The sequence below is a fragment of the Mercenaria mercenaria genome, chromosome 9, assembly GCF_021730395.1.
Source record: "Mercenaria mercenaria strain notata chromosome 9, MADL_Memer_1, whole genome shotgun sequence".
Classification (NCBI taxonomy): domain Eukaryota; kingdom Metazoa; phylum Mollusca; class Bivalvia; order Venerida; family Veneridae; genus Mercenaria; species Mercenaria mercenaria.
Window position 1 is genome coordinate 10,631,042 of NC_069369.1, and position 21,836 is coordinate 10,652,877.

General features: G+C 35.2%; 2 protein-coding genes across 2 annotated transcripts in view; one reads left to right on the forward strand and one right to left on the reverse strand.

Moving 5' to 3' along the window:
• Positions 1 to 1,365: 1,365 nt before the first annotated feature.
• On the reverse strand, positions 1,366 to 13,181 carry LOC128559396 (UPF0687 protein C20orf27 homolog). The gene is made up of 4 exons (XM_053550799.1): positions 13,027 to 13,181; positions 10,188 to 10,427; positions 4,434 to 4,562; positions 1,366 to 2,231 (listed from the first exon to the last, which is right to left on the reverse strand). The coding sequence occupies exons 1-4, from the start codon at positions 13,043 to 13,045 to the stop codon at positions 2,131 to 2,133; spliced, it is 489 nt and encodes a 162-aa protein (XP_053406774.1). The 5' UTR covers positions 13,046 to 13,181; the 3' UTR covers positions 1,366 to 2,130.
• Positions 13,182 to 13,328: 147 nt separating this feature from the next.
• LOC123546446 (WD repeat-containing protein 11-like) overlaps positions 13,329 to 21,836 on the forward strand; it is a 64,200-nt gene continuing 55,692 nt past the window's right edge. Inside the window, exons 1-6 of the mRNA XM_053550798.1 lie at positions 13,329 to 13,539; positions 14,158 to 14,227; positions 15,030 to 15,071; positions 18,963 to 19,116; positions 19,705 to 19,878; positions 20,837 to 20,932. Of these exons, the coding sequence (XP_053406773.1) occupies positions 13,475 to 13,539; positions 14,158 to 14,227; positions 15,030 to 15,071; positions 18,963 to 19,116; positions 19,705 to 19,878; positions 20,837 to 20,932 (601 nt within the window). The 5' untranslated portion in view covers positions 13,329 to 13,474. The remainder of the gene's footprint in view (positions 13,540 to 14,157; positions 14,228 to 15,029; positions 15,072 to 18,962; positions 19,117 to 19,704; positions 19,879 to 20,836; positions 20,933 to 21,836) is intronic.

A 21,836-nucleotide genomic window follows, 5' to 3' on the forward strand; every position in this document is an offset into this window, starting at 1 on the left:
TGAGTAGTTCTGCACATAATTTATCAGTATAATGAAAAGAAAAGCATACAGAAATGAAAATCATTTTACTATGAATTAACAGCAACCACTGAATAATTTTATTAAGTCAACAACAATACTCACACACTTAAAACATACTTAAAAACAAAATATAATACTAAAATGTTTCATATATTAAATAATATTCTAACATGATTGTATAAATTTATTTGCTAGTTAAACAAAGAAGATCAAGCTCTGTATATTATGTGATAAACAACAGTTGATGTGCGGACCGGTAAGAGAGCATTATGACGTCCATTATGATGTCAAAATGCCAAATGGCTTCCTATGCATTACTACTTGGATAAATAAAGCCCAGCATAAGTTTTATCAAAAGATTTTTATGAGCATGTTAGAATGAAAACAATCAAGGCCTTCATGTAATTTGTCATCTAATTTACGACGGTTTAGCGTTCAGATGTTTAGATATATTCCATTCCTGTGCATCTTAACTCTGAACCATGATAAATTAAATGACAAGCCACTCGAAGGCCTTGATTATAATATCTCAAAATAAATTTGAAATGTGTAAATCATTTACTCACTGGCAAATATCTAAAACACAAATGCATGGACCTCTATAGTTTATATCATCATAATACAGACCATATCTTTATTTACAACCATAAGAAATTTTAATAAAAATGTACTTTTAAAAGAAGTTTGATCTGCAAAAATGTTACCAAAATTGATATTTTTCCATAGACTCCTATCATGAAAAATTTAGGGAGGTTCCGATTTTTCAAACAGTCTTGAAAAAATGAAGCAAACAACCTTATCCTTTCTCATTTGCTGAAACACTTCTAAGTGAAATACCAAATTATATTTAAGTTTTGAAACCAGGGTTTAATCAAATTCTGCATTGTAGAGAACTTTTTGATCTGAATACGCAGACCTACTGTAATTCTTATATAGCAGTAGGATGTGTTTCACCTTTGTCTGCATAATTATACAATGAGCTGCATTTTCAAAAAGCAAAATTATTCCTCAAGGTGTATGACCAAAGATGTTGTTTTTTTAAGTTTTATGTTTAAAGGTCAAGTTCATATGAGGGTCAAGGTCATTTATATATATGTCAGTTTGTAAGTCTTGCCACAAGGATTATTGAGTGCGAGTATGAACTAAATCGGGTTATTAATGTTGACTGTAGCCAATGTGGTTTGTACAGATGAACGGATGGATGGACAGTTCAACCGTTACATGCATGGGGGCATAAAAACACTTATTCGTATACAAAAATAACAAAAAACAAAATCAATGACAGTCTGTTCATACCTTTTACAGAAAAAACCCACAATGTTCTAAAAGTAGAAAACACCTACATATAATTGCATTTTAATGCATAGAAATTTACAACATAAAACATACAATTACAGGTGTTACATTTCTTTTTGGATCAAAAGTTTAAAATTCAATTCAAATTTCTGACCTTTCGACATATAAGGTTGAAATGCATGTTTGATGAACTGGAAGATATAATTTGACTTCATTGTTCAGGATAACAAGAATAAAGCCTGGATATGGCATAGCTTGCTAAGATATAAGTGATGGAAAACCCGTAATTTTTATTTTAGTCTTCTTTTTCATATTTAGTGTGTGTATACCATTGGAACCAAAGAAACCCTGTGGCAATAAAATGTTTAAGTATTTCATCAAACAGAAAAATGTATGGAATAATTTTCAAATATACTAAATGCAAATTTCGCAAAATTCTAACAAGTTGTGTAGGATCAGCAATCACCACTTCTATCTCTTTTTCCAATTTTGTAATGTCTGTTTTCTTCCAATAATATTTTTCCGTAGGAGTGTCATTTGATTAAATAACCAAACATTTCATCAGAGTCAGCTATGTATGAAAAGTTACCAAATAAGATTATTACCTTCTATTCGAACAGTAAGTCTGATACCACATATCATTAATCTGCAAAATGATCAAACATGTTTTGTTCTAAAACCACTGCCTGCCTTAAAAACAAAAACTTAAGTATCTAATTATGTTAAATCCCATCACTGATAAAATTAAAGCAGCACAAGTTTTATAAACTTGGGGAAAGTATTATGCAATAATTTTAAGGTGATGAGAGTTTATCAGTCAAAGCCCTGCCAGTCTGTGACATCAGAGTCGTTATCATCATCTACCTGTAAACATTTGATACCATTCCTGAGAGAGGGTGTACCTTTACCTTTACCTGAAATATAATTAATATACAATTGTAATTCTTGTACATTCAGAGGCAAATAACTTGTTAATCACATACTAGCGCCACAGGTATGAAAGTTTAACAACATGTTTGTGGGACTACATATTATGCAGATTTTTCTGTTGCTCTTATCAACATTTTACAATCTTTTAAGAAGACCAGAGTTGTTTGTAAAACATGTGCCGTAACATCATGGCCTATAAGAGGCAACTGGGTAATGTAATTTTGTATGATGCGATCTTTAACTTTAAGATTTGTCCATGACCTCAAAATCAACAAGGCTTATCTACTAACTACAACAATCATCCTATGAAGTTTGGCAGTGAAGTGACTGATGAGACGGTATTTTAGAACAGGATCATTTACTGGTTTCGAAGCAGTTTCCATCATAAAATGAAGGTTTTTAAAATATCTTTTTTCTTGAACGTTTCAGTTCCATAAAATGCTCCCAAAGAGAACACCTTAGCTCTTCTGCTTTACGAAAACGTGAATATCAATAGTGTCTAGCGCACGTGATAACACACAGAGGGGCTCCAAAAGGGGTGAATAAACAGAGCTGAATCGGTTGACTACAGAAGCAGTTTCCGTCATCAATTTTTGTTTCAATATTTATGTACATTTTTACAGTGAATACGACTAGAAAAGCACCATCCGTGTTGTTTTAATCTTTCTGGTGAAATTAATTAATACAATTTTAAGAAATTTGAAGGTTCAGGTGTTAAATTAGGCTTGTTGAAAATAGGAGGTAAAAAAAAAGCAAAACCTGAGACTCGAACTCGCGATCTCATGCTTGTGAAGCCGATGTTCTACCTATGCACAAAAATGACTCATTTTTATCTTTATTATGTATTTTTGGTAATCATCTGGTTTCGACTGCCAAAAGGAGGAACTTTCAACTTATTTGGGGATTACGGAGTTATTCTTTGCGCATGCGCATTGGTTGCATGTGAAATCCCCCCATGTGCGGAATGTAAACAAAACAATTATGGAATGAACAATTCGAGTTTTCTTGGGAAGATTTTACCCTTTGTTGCTGAAATTTCACAGAGCTCTGGATTGCAGGGTAGCGTTATGGAAACAATATCGACTTCATTGTGAAGAACGTCACGAAACGTAAAATAACGTGTTGACGGATACTACTAGCCGACGGAAACTGCTTCGAAACCAGTACTGGCCAAAAGCAATCATCCTAATATATAGTCTATGAAATTTGATGACTGTAGACCAAAGTGGTCTTTTTTATTGAGCAGAAACTGTTTTTAATTTGACCTTGACTTTTGACTTACTAACTTCCACAACAGTAAGTGTCAGAGCAACAGATAAGCTGTCAGAGTGTCTTGGGTATTACTCCATTAGTTTGGTTCAAACTGAGTATTAGCTAAACTGCATAGGGTATTCCAAAACCTATTACCCTACGAGACTTACATTAAACAGTAGCACAAAGAAATAAACAAAATAAAGAATACTTGGTCACTATGTGCATTCAGTTGACCTATTCACACGTGTTGCACACTTTTTATCAGCGACCACACTTACTTGCCCATTCACTTAAAAGTTTTTTTAGATTGCCACGAAGTGCAAATTTCGTCAACATTCTAACTGTAAATAATACATTGTATAACAAATACTACTGGTACTATGAAAGCAGTTAGTAATAATGGGAATTTTCTTTCCTCCCAGTTTCAATGCCATAGTGTAATAAGGCGCTTTATTTTCAGCGCATTTTTGATACATATCAATAAATTGTGCCATTTTCAGACTGTCATGACTTCAATCAATAATCCTGGGTATTTTGGTTCTACACATGAGGTTTTATATGCATTATTGAGTATTTTGCAAATTTAATTGGGTATTTACTTAAATAAGCAGCTTATTTGTTGCTCTGAATTAAGTCTTCTTCAAAGGTCCAAAAAGGACTCCTGGAAGCTAGAGCAAATCAACATCTTTTGCTTTTTGCATAATGATCATAATATTCATAAAGCAACACCAGTTCCTTATTCACATTGAATTTCACTCTTATCATTTGTGGTAAACTCACATAAATCAATTTTAGTTTAATGTCACTTTTTGAGGTGTTACATATCAATCTTTAATGTAATAATTATACCAAAGTTTCATTTTTCCCAGACATTAGTTTCTACTATCCAACATTCTTGATATGACAGCTGATCTTTCCTTACAAGCACTTACCTAAGACTCTAGCATGGAGAACAATATCCCTGTATTTATCAGCACTGGTGTCAGATTTTATGGTTATCCTTTCTTGTAGCAACTTCTCCCTGTGAGCATGGAACTCAAGCTCCAATATGTGTCCACACCCTGGAACAAGCAAAACACATTGCATGCTTCTGTTATGAAATACACGACTTCATTTACTTCTGTCTATTGAGCTTAATTAAGAAAGACAAGAGGGCCATAATGGCCTTATATCATTCACCTAAGTTACACAGTTTGCTTGAACAGTTTTGTTGGATGGTCACACAATTATTTTGAAATAAGGCCAGTGTTTTCTGACAATCTTGAGATGTTTAAAGTTTCCTCTGAATAAACAAGGGTGGTTACCGGGTAATGTAGTGTGGGAGAGGTGGGGGTGGGGGACGTTGAAATATGCCAAGGACCTTGATGGAATTAGAAAGAGGGTCAACCAAGGACCATTTGTGTGAGATTATTTTGAATTTCAGTCTGCAGATTCAATGGAGAAAACTTTTTAAACTGTTTCATGTATAGTACATAGAACTAGAGCTATCACTAAAGGTGATGAATGTACCCCCCGCATGCACTGACACAGTACATTGCAATTTGACGCACACAAGATTGCACAATTATGTGGACTTTACGTATATAGACTGTATGTATACAGTATAGTAACAAAAAACAAAGTCCCATAACTATGCAGAATATTTATCTAAAAGAACATAACATGCACCATGCACAACTAGGGTTGGTACTGATCACTTGTGTGAAGTTTCATTAAATTGTGTGCAAGGGTTTGGAAGATTATGCGCGCACAAGATTGATATGCAGACTGTATGTACATAGTATGTTAACTAGAAACAAAGTCCCATAACTCTGCAATTTTTGTTGTTGAAAGAACCTAACATGCCCCATGCATAACTACTGTTGTTACTGATCACTTTTGTGAAGTTTCATTAAATTGTGTCAAGGGGATGATGAGAGATGATGTGCACAAGATTGTGTCTATGTATATAGTAGAGTAACAAAAAACAAAGTCCTGTAACTCTGCAAAAATTTTTTCTGAAAGAACCAAACATGCCCTATGCACAACTACTGTTGTTACTGATCACTTGTGTGAAGTTTCATTAAATTGTGTCAAGGTGATGAGGAGAGATTGTGTGCACAAGATTGTGTCTATGTATATAGTAGAGTAACAAAAAACAAAGTCCCGTAACTCTGCAATTTTTTTTTCTGAAAGAACCTAACATGCCCCATGCACAACTACTGTTGTTACTGATCACTTGTGTGAAGTTTCATTAAATTGTGTCAAGGGGATGAGGAGAGATGGTGCACACAAGATTGTGTCTACGGACAGATGCACGGACGGAGAGACGGACAGACAGTCAACCTGAAACCAGTATACCTCCCTTACAACTTTGTTGTCAGGGGGTACAAAAACCTAGCCCAACCCATGGGCAGCCCTGTTTATTTTTTTTTAACAAATCAACATAACTCGAAAGAATTTTGTACAGAGTCATCTAAGGAATAAATTGCTGTCAATTTTTTTTTTAAATCAAACCAACGATTTGAAGGGAGAAGAATTTCCAAGTTTTCCATATAGACATTTACTGCCTCTTGGCAGCCATGTTTTTATGCCAAACAGAATGACCTGAAGGAATTTGGTAGAGGGTCACCAAAGAATTATTTAAGTGAAATCATTTTCAAATCAAGCCAGCAGTTTCAGAGGAGAAGCTTTTCATAGTTTTAAATATAACCACATTGGGAAAACTAGCCCTGCCCTTTGGCTGCCATGTTTTTAATAAAAAAGAATTATTTGAAGGAATTTGGGTGAAGGTCACTTAATGTACATTGATGTGAAATTATTTTGAAATTGGGCCAGTAACTTCAGAAAATAAGCTTTTCAAAATTTTCCATATATAACAATAAAGGAAAACTTAGAGCTCCTTTTGAGAAAAGTGCATGTCTCCCACAACTGCCTAATCATCTGAATAGTAGTATATGAGTCAACCATGCACCAAGACCTCAACTGCCTAATCATCTGAATAGTAGTATATGAGTCAACCATGCACCAAGACCTCAACTGCCTAATCATCTGACATGATTAAATCTTGGAGCATAAATGACCCATATACTACTATTCACAATTAGTAGTATATGGGTCCTTTATGTCCCCAAGACCTGAGCGATTTTCGGTAATTCAAGGGCTATAATTCCGAAGTGCCTGGGCCGATTTGGCTTGTTATAGAACTTGGCTGAGGACTTATTGGCAACACATTTTATTTAAGTTTGGTGAAGATTGGATGAGAAATGTCTGAATTAGAGAGTGGACAAGATTTGTGACAGACGGGCGGACACACACACACAGACAGACAGGGGTAAATCAATATGTCTCCCACCACAAAGTGGTTTGGGAGACATAACTAGCCCTGTTCGCTAGCAGCCATGTTTTAACAAGAGGACCATGATGGTCCTGAATCGCTCACCTCCTCCCACATGACCCAGTTTTGAGTATGACGTCGTTTTTTCTAACATTTGACATAGTGACCTAGTTTTTGAGCTCATGTGACCCAGTTTTGAACTTGACCTAGATATTATCAAGATAAAAGTTCTGACCAATTTTCATGAAGATCCATTGAAAAATATGGTCTCTAGAGAGGTCACAACGTTTTTCAATTATTTGACCTATTGACCTAGTTTTCGAAGGTACGTGACCCTGTTTTGAACTTTACCTAGATATCATCAAGGCGAAAATTCAGATCAATTTTAATGAAGATCCATTGAAAAATATGGCCTCTAGAGAGGTCACAAGGTTTTTCTATTTTTATACCTACTGGCCTAGTTTTTGACCGCAGTTGACCCAGTTTAAAACTTGACCTAGACATCATCAAGATGAACATTCAGACCAACTTTCATACAGATCCCATGAAAGGTATGGCCTCTAGAGAGGTCACAATGTTTTATTATAATTTGACCTACTGACCTAGTTTTATAAGGCACGTGACCCAGTTTCAAACCTGACCTAGATATCATTAAGGTGAACATTCTGACCAATTTTTATGCAGATCCATTCACAAGAATGGCTTCTAGAGAGGTCACAAGGTTTTTCTATTTTTAGAACTACTGACCTAGTTTTTGACCGCACATGACCCTGTTTCGAACTTGTCCTAGATATCATCAAGATGAACATTCAGACCAATTTTCATACAGATCCCATGAAAAATATGGCCTTTAGAGAGGTCACAAGGTTTTTCTATTATTTAACCTACTGACCTAGTTTTTGATGGCACGTGATCCACTTTCGAACTTGACCTAGATATCATCAAGATGAACATTCAGACCAACTTTCATACAGATCCCATGAAAATTATGGCCTCTAGAGAGGTCACAAGGTTTTTCTATTATTTGACCTACTGACCTAGTTTTTGAAGGCACGTGACCCAGTTTCAAACTTGACCTAGATATCATCAAGATGAACATTCTGGCCAATTTTCATGAAGATCTCATGAAATATATGGCCTCTAGAGAGGTAACAAGGTTTTTCTATTTTTAGACCTACTGACCTAGTTTTTGACCACACCTGACCCAGTTTCAAACTTGACCTAGATATCATCAAGGTGAACATTCTGACCAGTTTTTATGGAGATCTTTTCACAAGTATGGCCTCTAGAGAGGTCACAAGGTTTTTCTATTTTTAGACCTACTGACCTAGTTTTTGACCGCACATGACCCTGTTTCAAACTTGACCTAGATATCATCAAGATGAACATTCAGGTTAATTTTCATACAGATCGCAAGAAAAATATGGCCTTTAGAAAGGTCATAAGGTTTTTCTATTATCTGACCTACTGACCTAGTTTTTGATAGCACGTGACCCACTTTCGAACTTGATCTAGATATCATCAAGATGAACATTCAGACCAACTTTCATACAGACCCCATGAAAATTATGGCCTCTAGAGAGGTCACAAGGTTTTTCTATTATCTGACCTACTGACCTAGTTTTTGATAGCACGTGACCCACTTTCGAATCTGACCTAGATATCATCAAGGTGAACATTCTCACCAATTTTGTTGAAGATCTCATGAAATATATGGCCTCTAGAGAGGTAACAAGGTTTTTCTATTTTTAGACCAACTGACCTAGTTTTTGATAGCACGTGACCCAGTTTCAAACTTGACCTAGATATCATCAAGATGAACATTCAGACCAACTTTCATACAGATCCCATGAAAAATATGGCCTCTAGAGAGGTCACAAGGCTTTTCTATTTTTAGACCTACTGACCTAGTTTTTGAAGGCACGTGACCCAGTTTCAAACTTGACCTAGATATCATCAAGATGAACATTCTGACCAATTTTCATGAAGATCTTGTGAAATATATGGCCTCTAGAGAGGTCACAAGGTTTTTCTATTTTTAGACCTACTGACGTAGTTTTTGACGGTACGTGACCCAGTTTCGAATTTGACCTAGATATCATCAAGATGAACATTCTGACCAACTTTCATAAAGATCCCATGAAAAATGTTACCTCTAGAGTGGTCACAAGCAAAAGATTACGGACGGACGCACGGACGGACGGACGACGATGGACACCGCGAGATCACAAGAGCTCACCTTGTCACTTTGTGACAGGTGAGCTAAAAACACTGTCAGAATGGACTAAAGGAATTTAGTAGCGGGTCACTAATGTATCATTTTTGTGAAATTATTTTCAAATCAAGCCAGCAGTTCCAAAGGGCGGATTTTCAAAGTTTTGAATAGTCATACAGGGAAAAGTAGCCTGACCCCTGGCGGCTGTGTTTCCTAATGAAAAAGAATCATTTAAAAGAATTCATCAGAGGACCACTTAGGGAACACTGCTGTGAAATTATTTTGAAATCTAGTAACACTTTTAGAGAAGACGAGTTTCAAATGTTTCCATTCAGCCATATTATTAACTAGCCCCGCTTACTGGAATTTTTTTAATGAAACAGAATGATTTCAAAAAAATTTTTTGAAGAAATTTGGTAGAGGGTCACCAATGGTATATTTCTGTGAAATTATCTGAAATCTGGGAAGTGGTTTCTGAGAATTTTTTTAAAAAATTGTCCTTTCAAATGCTATGGGAATGAGAATTCAGCCTGGATAACCTAGATTTGAAGAAGTCTGAAAGGGAACCACCTGAGAAATATTCCTGTGATTTTTGTTTGAAACTGGCAATTTGTTTTTAGGAGATGTTCTTTAAAGGAATTGTGGACAACGGATGGACAGACAGCGGACATACAAGGATCCTAAAAACTCACCAAATACCAAAATTGTCAGTTTACTTGCACATAATAATACTAAGTGGTGCTAAGACTGAATAGTTTTATGGTGACTACACTTTCTATATCTTAGCATCATTTCAGACATTAAGATACACAGACCTTCCACAAGCCAGCACAACAGCCTCATCACATGCTGGAATTCTAAACAATGTCAGCTGTTTCAAGTCCAATGCTATGAAAGTCACAGCAAGTGATTTTAAGTCACCGCCCTATTACTTAAAAAAATTTAAGACAAAATGATCACCAAATGTCTCTTTAATGAGATAACAATTTTTCATTATGTTATTGTCAGAATCTTGTTTTGTCAATCTGTTTATTTTATTCATTAATAACTCTTGAAAGACAAAATTAACACCTAGCTTATAGTTTGACAGTGAGTTAAAATAAATATCATCAGACTAATTTTGTGTGTGTAATTAGTAGCTTTAAAATACCTTACCATCTTCTGTAGGTTCATAACTTGTGATTTTTGCATGGAGATTCTGTAATGGGTCAAATATAAGGTCATTGCCAAGGTCATCTTGGACTGTAAAGGTCACTTCATAATGTCTGTTAATTTGCAGGAAGCCTAAATGGACATCAATACGGCTATCTGTATACTTTAAGCCAATATCTGAATCATGCGCTTGAACCTCAACTGCCTCAAAATGCACTTTGTGCTCCCCCGAGGCACCACAAACTGAAAACAATATATAAAGTTGAGTTAATGTGAAAATTTGCATTTACAGGTCTACATTTAATTTAACACTTACAGGAAGCAGCAGGATGCATGGCTTATTGTCTAATTCACACAACAGCCATTCTCCATTGCAGAATTCTAGAAGTAAACGTCACTTGACATCCTTCTTTGCTTAGCTGCTATACGAATAAAACCGTATTAGAAAAACAAAAAAGGTTCAAAGATAGGATTCCATCAGACCTCAATATTCCAAGCAGAATGTACTAAAAAATAACCTGTCATGATGAGTTTATACACTGTAAACATTTTACAATGACATCATACAGAAACCACCAAACTCATAAGTTGCACTGTGAATCTACTACTGTGAAATCATTTTTATTCGCGTAGGATGAATTTTCACGTATTTTGTGCTAGGACCGATGCGCGAATTTAAGACCGCGCTAGTATTATTTTTTCATTATATTTTTTTCATTACTAAAATTGAAAATGCACGAATTAAAGCCCACGTGCAACAGTCCTTTTTCACTTTTGCGCGAAATTTCATGTCAGCGAATTTAAATGATTTCACATTATGAAATAGAGAAAATTGAAAAAGTAAATTTCAATGATGTCAATGCTCTAAGATAGACATTAGATAACTGTCTATAGCTTTTACAAAATGATTCATGTATGTTTTCAACAAAAATTCAATGTAATATCAACAAATTCACAGCTATGAAGGAGAAACTTGTGTCAAAGTAACATTGTATACTCTCTGACCAAGGCAGCAAAAGACTTAATATAATGTTGCAAAGAATTCTAGTCTTATTAATAGTTACACTGTATGACACACTTCTAAAGAACAGTTTAGAACAGTTCTTTTAATTGTTACAAAAATAAACAAGAGAACTGTAGTGGCCCTAAGTTGCTCACCTGACCTTGACTATTTGACCTCAAATAATATCCTAAAAGGTACAAGTGTCTATATTTGAATAGAAATGACTGATGCTACTGACCAAGTTTGATGAAGATCGTGAGAAGAAGTTAATCGAATACATCATTTTGTTCCAAATAAAATATCAAGTAATTTTTAATCAATATTCACCTAAAACTTGAATCAAAAACATTCTAAGATATAGTCCGCCCGGGATAATGTTTTGTTTACAAACATTAATCGGAACTTCGGAAGAGTCAAATACAGCAAAATAGGTAGTAAGGGTTGTGACAATGACAGCATTAAAAATCTATTCGTTTCGCCATTATTGATTCAGAAAACTTTTGTTTTATCGGCTGAAAATGCAGTAATCTATTCAAACGATTAAAAATATACTTTGGTATGTATTCACATAAAATTTTGTTTGCAGATCTATAGGTATTCATTTCTAAAGTATTAATATATAAACAGGTAAAATTATATTAAATCATATATTACTTATTCATTAAGAAATTATTGCTATTACTGGACAGCAAGAAAATCCCTAGGATTTGCTAGGCATCCAGTTTCCGGATGGCTAGAATGCAGGCTATAGGCGTCTGGTTACCAGACGGCTTGACACTTCCTATTCATATATCACGTCCATTCTACAGATAGAGGAGCAACTTGGACAGCAAAAATGTCCCCACATCTGATGTTCCCAAATATAATCAGATTTGGTTTTATTTAGTTGTTTCATGCCTTTGGAGTACACATATTAAATATTTTAGTTAACTATCGACAATTTTTCCTTATTTCATTGATTTTACAAAGATAGCTGTAAATCAGCGACAGATACGTTACAGTGCGAATTTTCATTCAAAAGAATATTTTAATATAACACATAACAATATTTGTGTCCGTTATTTACCTGTTCAGACTAAATACTCTTTATAGTTTTATAAGAAATGAAGTTATTTATATATTATGATCGAAATAAGAGTGCCAGAATGTCACAATATACGCCCGTCACAGCAAATTTCTTTACACTAGCACCTTCATTTGCAAATGGAATTTTAATTTTGTGGCAGTAATTATTGTAATTCTTTTGTTTTTCTAAATCCACATAAAAACTCCTTACCAGGTAGAGATACCTTAAAATACACCTAACATTTGAAAGTAGCATCTATGTTCAACCACAGAAAAGTGGTCTTGGTTTTTCCCTACGGTCAATTATAAAAAAGTTACAATATAAGTTATTTAAAGTAACAACTAAGGGAAATTAATCTTAAAAAAAAAAAAAAAAAAAAAAAAATCCCCCCAAAAAAATTGTAAGTCCACACATAAAATCCTTACAAGGTAGGATAGGTCAAAATACACTTTAGAATTGGATGTAACATGCATGTTGTACTACAGAGTTGCTTCTCTATCTGTAGAATGGACGATCAATCATTCCGAGGCATTCCCATGAGAATTAGGTATTTCATTCTGGGATGAGACAATGGTCAATGTTTTTGCATATTTCATGTCAACAGAATATCAGTGAGTAAATACTTTGCAAAAACTAAATGAATAACATGTCGTTTATGTTCAATTATGGAAAAGGACACATAGGATTAATTGCCCGAGGATGTAAGTATATTAGCACAACATGATTAAATGAGGTTTATACCGTTTATCGTAGAAATATTAATAATAAGTTACCATTTTCAGCACCATTCATATTTGTGTGATATATGTATTTTCAGATCATTTCCTGTTAATTCTTTAACTTCTCAAAAAGCGTCCAAACTTCACTATCAACTTTCAGCAAACTAGTGTCTATCTAAGGGAAGTAACTCTGTTTGTTTACATTTATTGAAGAGCAAACATTACCATAAATGAAAATAAACTGTTTTTAGAAAAAGATGCTGAATTTGCAAAAATCAATCCTTCATTTAATTGTTGTAACATTACACATACCTATTTATTTAAATTTGGTAACATTGTAGGACAGATACTGAAACAACGACTAATTTTTTTTTGCACTGGGACTGTCATTTCCTGCATGTTGTCAAACTGTTGGAAGAAAATATTTCATATTTTTTTCTTTGATTCCTTTGCTGTCAGCTAAAACTTTCATGAGTGAATTGCAGAACATATTTAACAGAATATGAGACTGTCACCTAAAATAATTACGGGTGTTTTGTCTGCACAAAATAAAGGGGCATGTGACTGGTAAATTTTAATTTCCTGATATAATTTTTGGAAGTGGTTAGCACAGGTGCCTTGCAGCTGGACATATATAGCCGTCGTGTTTACTACCCGCCGTGATTTGACCATTATTTCTAACATTTGAAATTCTTTACATTTAAAGTTGCCAAATAACCCACAGCTTTCAATTTAAACGCTTCATTAAAATATTCAGAATTTGCCGATGATATAAAAAAAAAAGACAAGGTAGACCTCGCACCATTTTTTCAACCAGTGGATGTGGATTGAGCTAGGCTTGGCAGTGATGATGCCTCCTAAGGCCGGGAATCTCGATCTTTTTACTGTCCATGTGGATTTTGTCGTTTTCATTGCTAGGTCATAAAGGCAGTTATCACTTGCCGCCAGCAGAGCAAACTTAATGATTTTCTTTAGTATTTTGCTCTTCATTGTATAAGACTTTTCAATTTATTTTCAGACACACTGGACAGTTTTGCTTATAAAGTCTGTATACTAACTCACTATACTTTCTTTTGAGGGTTACAGCAAGTTAAAGCCAGGAGAAATTCCAGCTATTATCATGTTATCATGTAATAAATTCTTGCCTAAGATGCAGTTTGAAAGATAAATGTATATGTTTTTTAGGGGATGGCAAGGCTTTGTGGCTTATGGATGTAACAGCTGTGTTGTTGTTGTTGATCCAGAGACAGTACAGGTAAATCTTTTGGACTTTGGATTAGTCTTCCTGCCAAGTTTTGTACTAAGGGGCAGACATCATTTGGTTTAGTATCAGTTACAAAAAGGTCAAGGTCACTGGGGTCTCATTTTGCCATATAATGTTGGTTGAGGTTCTATAGCATGCACAATCGACTTCATCTACTAAAATCAACATACCAGTATATTTCCTGGTGAAGTAATGTTTTTCATTCTTTCTCACAGACAATATCAACAGTTTTGATCAGCAATGTTTATAAAACATTCATTCGATCAGTATCATTCAAACTGTCTTCTTTCTATTATACATCAAGGTTTACTGCGTGACTAATGCAGTGCAAACATTATAATTATAGATAATATGAAATAAGGCACTGCCTCTGTCAGGAATCGATCCGATTTCAACTCGTTCCATACCATTTGTGTTCAAACAGTTAGTTATGTGTCCAGACGCATATTAGGCACAAGGAAAAAGTGTATTCTTCCAAAAAATCCGAAGTCAGACGTTCTCTGCATATGCCAGAAGTACACATTTTTTTATTTGATAGTATATATCTCATTCGGTATATCGCATGTAACCATAGGGGAATTGATGCCGATTTTTATCGCTTTGCGACGAAAATCAGTAGGATCGATTCCTTATTATTTAGAATACACAAGTACTTTTCTATACAATTGCTAGTAAATGAATATGCTATTTTAATTTTGAGAAAATGACATATAAATCTAGGGGGCGGTGTGTGTCACTCTCTGAAATGATAATTGTTGCATAAAATTTCCAGTATTGTGTTAAATATTTTCAGGTTTTACAGGTGCTTGATAAACACAAATCTCCAGTTGTAAAGGTAAGAATTGAGGCAGTGTGATAGTTACTTAGTTACAGAAGTTCTCATGGCATGTTCTTAAAAACAATTATAATTATGCCCCCCTTCGAAGAAGGAGGGGTATATTGTTTTGCAGATGTCGGTCGGTAGGTCTGTCGGTCGGTCGGAATGTAGACCAATCCGTTTCCGGATGATAACTCAAGAACGCTTGGGCCTAGGATCATGAAAGTTGATAGGGAGGTTGGTCATCACCAGTAGATGACCCCTATTGATTTTGTGGTCTGTATGTCAAAGGTCAAGGTCACAGTGACCTTGAATAGTAAAACGGTTTCCAGATGATAACTAAAGAATACTTGGGCCTAGGATCATGAAAGTTGATAGGGGGGTTGGTAATGGCCAGCAGATGACCTCTATTGATTTTGAGATCAGTATGTTAAAGGTCAAGGTCACAGTGACCCTGAACAGTAAAACGGTTTCCGGATGATAACTCAAGAACGCTTAGGCATAGGGTCACGAAAGTTAATAGGGAGGTTGATCATGACCAGCAGATGACCCCTATTGATTTTGAGGTCAGTATGTCAAAGGTCAAGGTCACAGTGACCAGGAACAGTAAAATGGTTTCCAGGCAATAACTCAAGAACCCTTGGGCCTAATGTCAGGAAAATTGACAGTTAGGTTGGCCATGACCAGCAGATGACCCCTATTAATTTTGAGGTCATTAGGTCAAAGGTCAAGGTCACATTGGCCAGTAACAGTTAAACGGTTTCTGATCTTCTTGTCCAAAACCATAGGGCCTAGAGCTTTGATATTTGGTATGTAGCATAATCTAGTGGTCCTCTACCAAAATTTTCACATTATTTCCCTGGGGTCAAATATGGCCCCACCCTGGGGGTCACATGGTTTATATAGACTTATATAGGAAAAAACTTTGAAAAACCTCTTGTCCAAAACCACAGTGCCTAGGGCTTTGATATTTTGTATATGACATCATCAAGTGGTCCTCTACTAAGATTGTTCTAATTATTCCCCTAGCAAGGCCGTTGCGGGCGGTCCGGCCGGTCCGGCCATGGCCGGACCACTTTTTTGGCCGAGCATGATATCGGCCGTACATTTTTTTTTTGTATAAAATTTCAGCTTTTGCTTAGATTAAAAGTGCCGAAATATTACCTTACTAATTATCTGCAATGAGCGGTATCTGTCATGATTGCCCGCGGGGTGTGAAAACTTCGGCACACGTCGTGTCAAAAGGATCGACCCTGCTTGATTGGATTAATCATAATTAAATGCTTATCTGATAAATCTTTAATCTGGTATGATCTGAAGGGCGATTTTTTTTATAATCTATATTAATTGCTTTGATGGAAAAAAAAAAAGTTGTATGTTTAAAAAAAATGGAAACAATTGTGTTTTTCTTGGTATAATAAAACAAAACTAACCGAAAGCTAATTTCTTCTAATTATTTTGAATTATCTTAAATAATAACTTTAAATCAAATCAAATGCCGACGTACATATCAACTATAAAACAATATAAACTTCGTTTCTATCTACTCTAAATTCTGAAACCGTATGCTTAACATGTTGCTTAACGTATTGCTGCAAAATGGACATACCTGAAATTCCAAATCAACCTAAGACATTTCAATTTCCGAAACGCATCTTTGATCAGAAAAATCCGGTGAACAGAAGTTTTCAGCCTTCGTGGTTCACCAATAGATCGTGGTTGCATTACGATGAAACTAATGACCTCGCTTATTGTCATGTGTGTATGGTTGCTCACATAGACGGCAAGTTGTCAAGTTCGAATCTTGATAAAGCCTTCATTATTAATACCACCGCCTGATGAGACTCACAGACTGGTCGAAATAGTTGTTTTCTTTTGTATTGGCTGACACTCAGAAGTGAAATACATCAACATTCATTGCGCAAATGTCGGATAATTATCCTTGAAAACTGTTATAAAATTGACTGAAAATCTTAATGGAAAATGCTTTCAAGATGCAAGGAAAACGTACTTACGGGCATCTCAAATCTTAAAATTTTCTCGGGGGACACCCCCCAAACCCCCCTTACAAGAGGGGGAAATCCCCTCTCCTGCTCTCCCCCCTCTCCTGCCTTCGACGTCCCATGGCCAGACCACTTTTTCGAAGCCGGCGACGGCCCTGCCTAGGGTCAAATATGGCTCTGCCCTGGGGGTCACATGGTTTACATAGACTTATATAGGGAAGAACTTTGAAAATCTTCTTGTCCAAACCACAAAGACTATGGCTTTGATATTTTGTTATGTAGCATCATTTAGTGGTTCTCTACCAAATTTTTTTCAAATTATCCCTCTAGGGTCAAATATAGCCCCACACCAGGGGTCATATGGTTCATATAGACTTATATAGGGGAAAACTTAGAATCTTCATGTCAAATTACTTACATCATGTGTAGTTTTGAGTGGCAAGATGAACTTTGACATGAGTTGACCTTGATCTTGACCTAGTGACCTACTTTCACATTTCTGTAGCTACAGCCTTCAAATTTGGACCACATGCATAGGTTTGTGTACCAAAAAAACTTTGACCTTGTTATTGACCTAGTGACCTACTTTCACAATTTTGAAGGTACAGGCTTCAAATTTGGACCACATGCATAGTTTTTTGTTCCAAAATAAAATTTGACCTTGATTTTGACCTAGTGACCTACTTTCACATTTCTCAAGCTACAGCCTTCAAATTTGAACCACATGCATAGTTTTGTGTACTGAAATGAACGTTGATCTTGAGATTGACCTAGTGACCTACTTTCACATTTCTGAAGGTACAGGCTTCAAATTTGGACCACTTGCATAGTTTCGTGTTCCGAAATAAAATTTGACCTTGATTTTGACCTAGTGACCTACTTTCACATTTCTCAAGCTACAGCCTTCAAATTTGAACCACATGCATAGTTTTGTGTACGGAAATGAACTTTGATCTTGAGATTGACCTAGTGACCTACTTCCACATTTCTCAAGCCACAGCTTTCAAATTTGAACCACATACACACTGTTTTGTACTGAAATGAAATTTGACCTTGATTTTGACCTTGAAGAAGTCTTGAAATTTGGAACATTCAAAAATGGCTCAGTGGATGGCACCAAGATCACTCTGTAATCTCTTGTTAGGTTAATATGTTAAAGGTCAAGGTCAGATTAAACCAGAATGGTAGAACTTTTGTTTACAGTGAGCATATAATTTCTGTTCCATGTGCAATATCTGAATGCATCAAGGGGGGCATTTCGTGTTCGACGAGCTCTTGTTTAACTTATATCTGTGAATTAGGTATTGAATTTGATGGTTAAAATTTCAGAATCATTGTTAGCAACATGAAGGACATCCTAATTGTATTTTGAGGGTACGTTTGAAGTTCTTGTTTCCCATTTTCCGATCACATAAGTAACTATCTAGAACAGAATTACAAAAATAACTGTTGAAATGGAAACAGGAGATATTTTATCTATGCTAAATATTAAATTATGTCTCCCATGTACCATGGTGGGAGACATATTGATTTACTCCTGTCTGTGTGTGTCTGTCTGTCTGTCAGTCTGTCACAAATCTTGTCCGTGCTCTAAGTCGAACAGTTCTCGTCTGATCTTACCAGACTTGAACAAAATGTGTTTGACAATAAGTCCTTGGCCAAGTTCTATAACTAGCCAAATCGGCCCAGGCACTTTTTAATTATGGCCCTTGAATTACCAAAAATTCTGATGCCAGTGATACAGGTCTTGGTGCATGGTTGATTCAGATACATAATGGAGAAGAAATGCCAATCAAGATGATTAGGCAGTTGTCATGGTTGTGGGAGACATGCACTTTTCTCAAAAACAGCTCTAGTGTTTGTTAGTTATAATCTGGATAAACATGTTCGTTGGTGTTTTATTCAGGTGAAATGGGCGAGGGAGAATTACAATCATGATATTGGAAGTCCCTACAGTCTGCGTTTAGCTTCAGGAGACACTACAGGAAATATTGTCATCTGGGATGTAGGCCTAGGAGAGTCCAAGACAGAGTTTTCTGATGGAAATAGACCAATACAAGGTGAGTTGATGTTAACAGAATTTAAACAGAGCTGTCAAGATTTTCAGACAGACCTTACATATATAAAATTCACAATAAGTTTCACTTTTCTTTTGATGTCATGCACTATATTCACCAGTCATATTTTACGTTTACAGCCTCTCCTTATACAACTTAAAAGAAATTGATTTTTGTCATGGTAGACAAATCGTAAGTAGATATACGGTTCACAATTTACCATATCTATAATAAGACACTGAAGTGTAATGTAACCACACAATCAAAGCAGGTTAAGTTAAACAATTTTATTATTAGACCAATATTTCGGCTTTTACAGAGCCTTCATCAGGGTACCATATCGTAGAGTTTACATGTAGTTCCATTAGCTAAATTAAACGACTGTGTGTTGCAGATATTTGTGCAGTATGCTGCATGCTGAATAAAAATAAATTGCACAGGTACCTACCTATATCTCTTCAGAATTTTAAACTAATAAAATTTAGACTTATCAGTTGATTTCAAAGCTTGTATGTTGTAGGTGTTTAAACATTTTGCAGACTGCTGACTGAGAATAAATTGCTTATAAATGTACCTTTGGTACATTTTCAGAATTAGAATGGTTGCCATGGCAAGATGCATCACATGACCTGCTGGTTGCCCTACATCCTCCATATTCTGTTATCCTATGGAATGCAGATACGGGAACCAGACTGTGGAAAAAGTCCTACACAGAGAATCTCATCTCACTGGCCCTGGACCCTTTCTGCTTTAGGAATATGGCATGTGAGTTGAAACAGATTATGTCTGCTAATAAAGTTACATTCAAAGTTCTTATGGAAATTTCAGGGACTGAAGTATCCTTACACTACTTAATTAAACCTTTTGCCAGACTTTATAGGTAAGTCATAGCAATTATCAAAGCAAAGAAAATTCTGCATAGTTTAATTAAGAAATGAAATGTATTTGTTTTGGTGTTCATGCGAAATGAACGACAGAATAAGATTGGCAAATCTATGAATCATGTTTAATTTGCAGATCCTATTCTGTCATTCATTTTGCATGAACATGGAAAAAAAATTTCTTTTCTTATATTAACATTATATTTCCTTTCAATTCGTAAACAAGATTATATTATAAATTACACACATTTTCATGCATATAATATTAAAATCAGCTTCCCGGCCATTCTTTTCACAAGACGGTACAACTGCAGTGTCATCAAAACAGCGGCCCGTTATCACTAAGAAGTGATGACCTGTCAAATTTTTCAATGGAAAAGAATAGGGCGAATGTAAATATTTAATAATGGTACCCTCTTTCAACATTTTGTTTAGGCTTGATTGTGATTAAAGCTATATGCCAATTTGATTCATGTTTGCTGCATATAAACAACACTCGAATCATTTGAGAGGATGCAGTCCTGACCTCAGTGAGGCTCAAAGGTTGGGCTGGCAACACCTTAAAGGCCTAGATCTTGGCAGTGGGCCAAGGAAATTTTGACTTCATAGTACCAACAAGATCTCAAGAATGTAATGTTGTATTAAATCATAATGATATATAATATCTTAGATATGTCAAAGAATTGCATGTATCATACAGTAATGAAGAGGTTATTAGTAATTTACAGAACCTCGATATAAATTTGTAAAACACGATGAAATTTATATGCAAAATAACATTCTGCCAATGCTCAGTTTCACCCAGTTTCCTCTTCCTAACTTGTTGAAATGTATTTCTTTAGTTCTTGGCCAGGACTGCATTGTGTTCATAGATGATTTTTCCATAACAAAGACCCCATCAAGCAATGGGAAAAAGTTCTACATCTCAAGTCCATCTGGTGAGTTATAGATTTAGTATGTGATATGTATTTTTATTAAACCTCACATAAATGTCCAGTGCAAAATTCCCATTAGTTTAACTTGAATAATACATCATATTCCCCAGTGATTTTATATCACATGCGCAAAGTCATTATTTTCAATTTCTGCGCAGGTGATATTGATCCATAATTTCATATCACATGCGCAACAGCGTTATTTTGTTTTTCTGCGCATGTGATATTATTGTTTCATACCACCCATTGAGAGATTGATACTTTCGCATTGATTATTTTCTTTTTATGCTACGTGCAAAATATTTCGAAAACAATTTTTCATCAAATATTGGATCGAAACTACAACAGTAAGTTTGGAAATGATCTAACTAAGAAAATGAGTGCTTACACTTATATGTTTCATTTAGAAAAAGAAAGTTATCACCGTTTTTCAAATGCTACTGATTGACGCAATGATGAAATATTAGAATAAATATAGGGGTCAGCGATATGTAAACGTCTCGACTAAATCTATCAAAAAAGTCTTATTACAGCAAAGTCGCCACAAATTATGAGTCTTTACACACAATTCTGTCTTCATTATTTGGTTAGTAATTACTTTTTAATGTTAAGTAAATTATTATGTTGATTTTCCAGTTAATGCTTTGACCTTTATAAGCTTTCGGTATAATAAAATAAATATTGCATCCTGGGAGGGTGATATGAAAAATGTTCACCCCTCGGTCAATATTCATATATCTCGCGGTGAACATTTTTCATATCACCCTCTCAGGAATGCAATATTTATATAATACTTAAAATGAGGATTATAATTTTCCAGTGATTATTTATGAATTAAAGTGTCCTTTCTCCATGTCTTATTGCATTGTTTGTACATTTTCTGTAAAAGTGTTTCACTGTACATTAA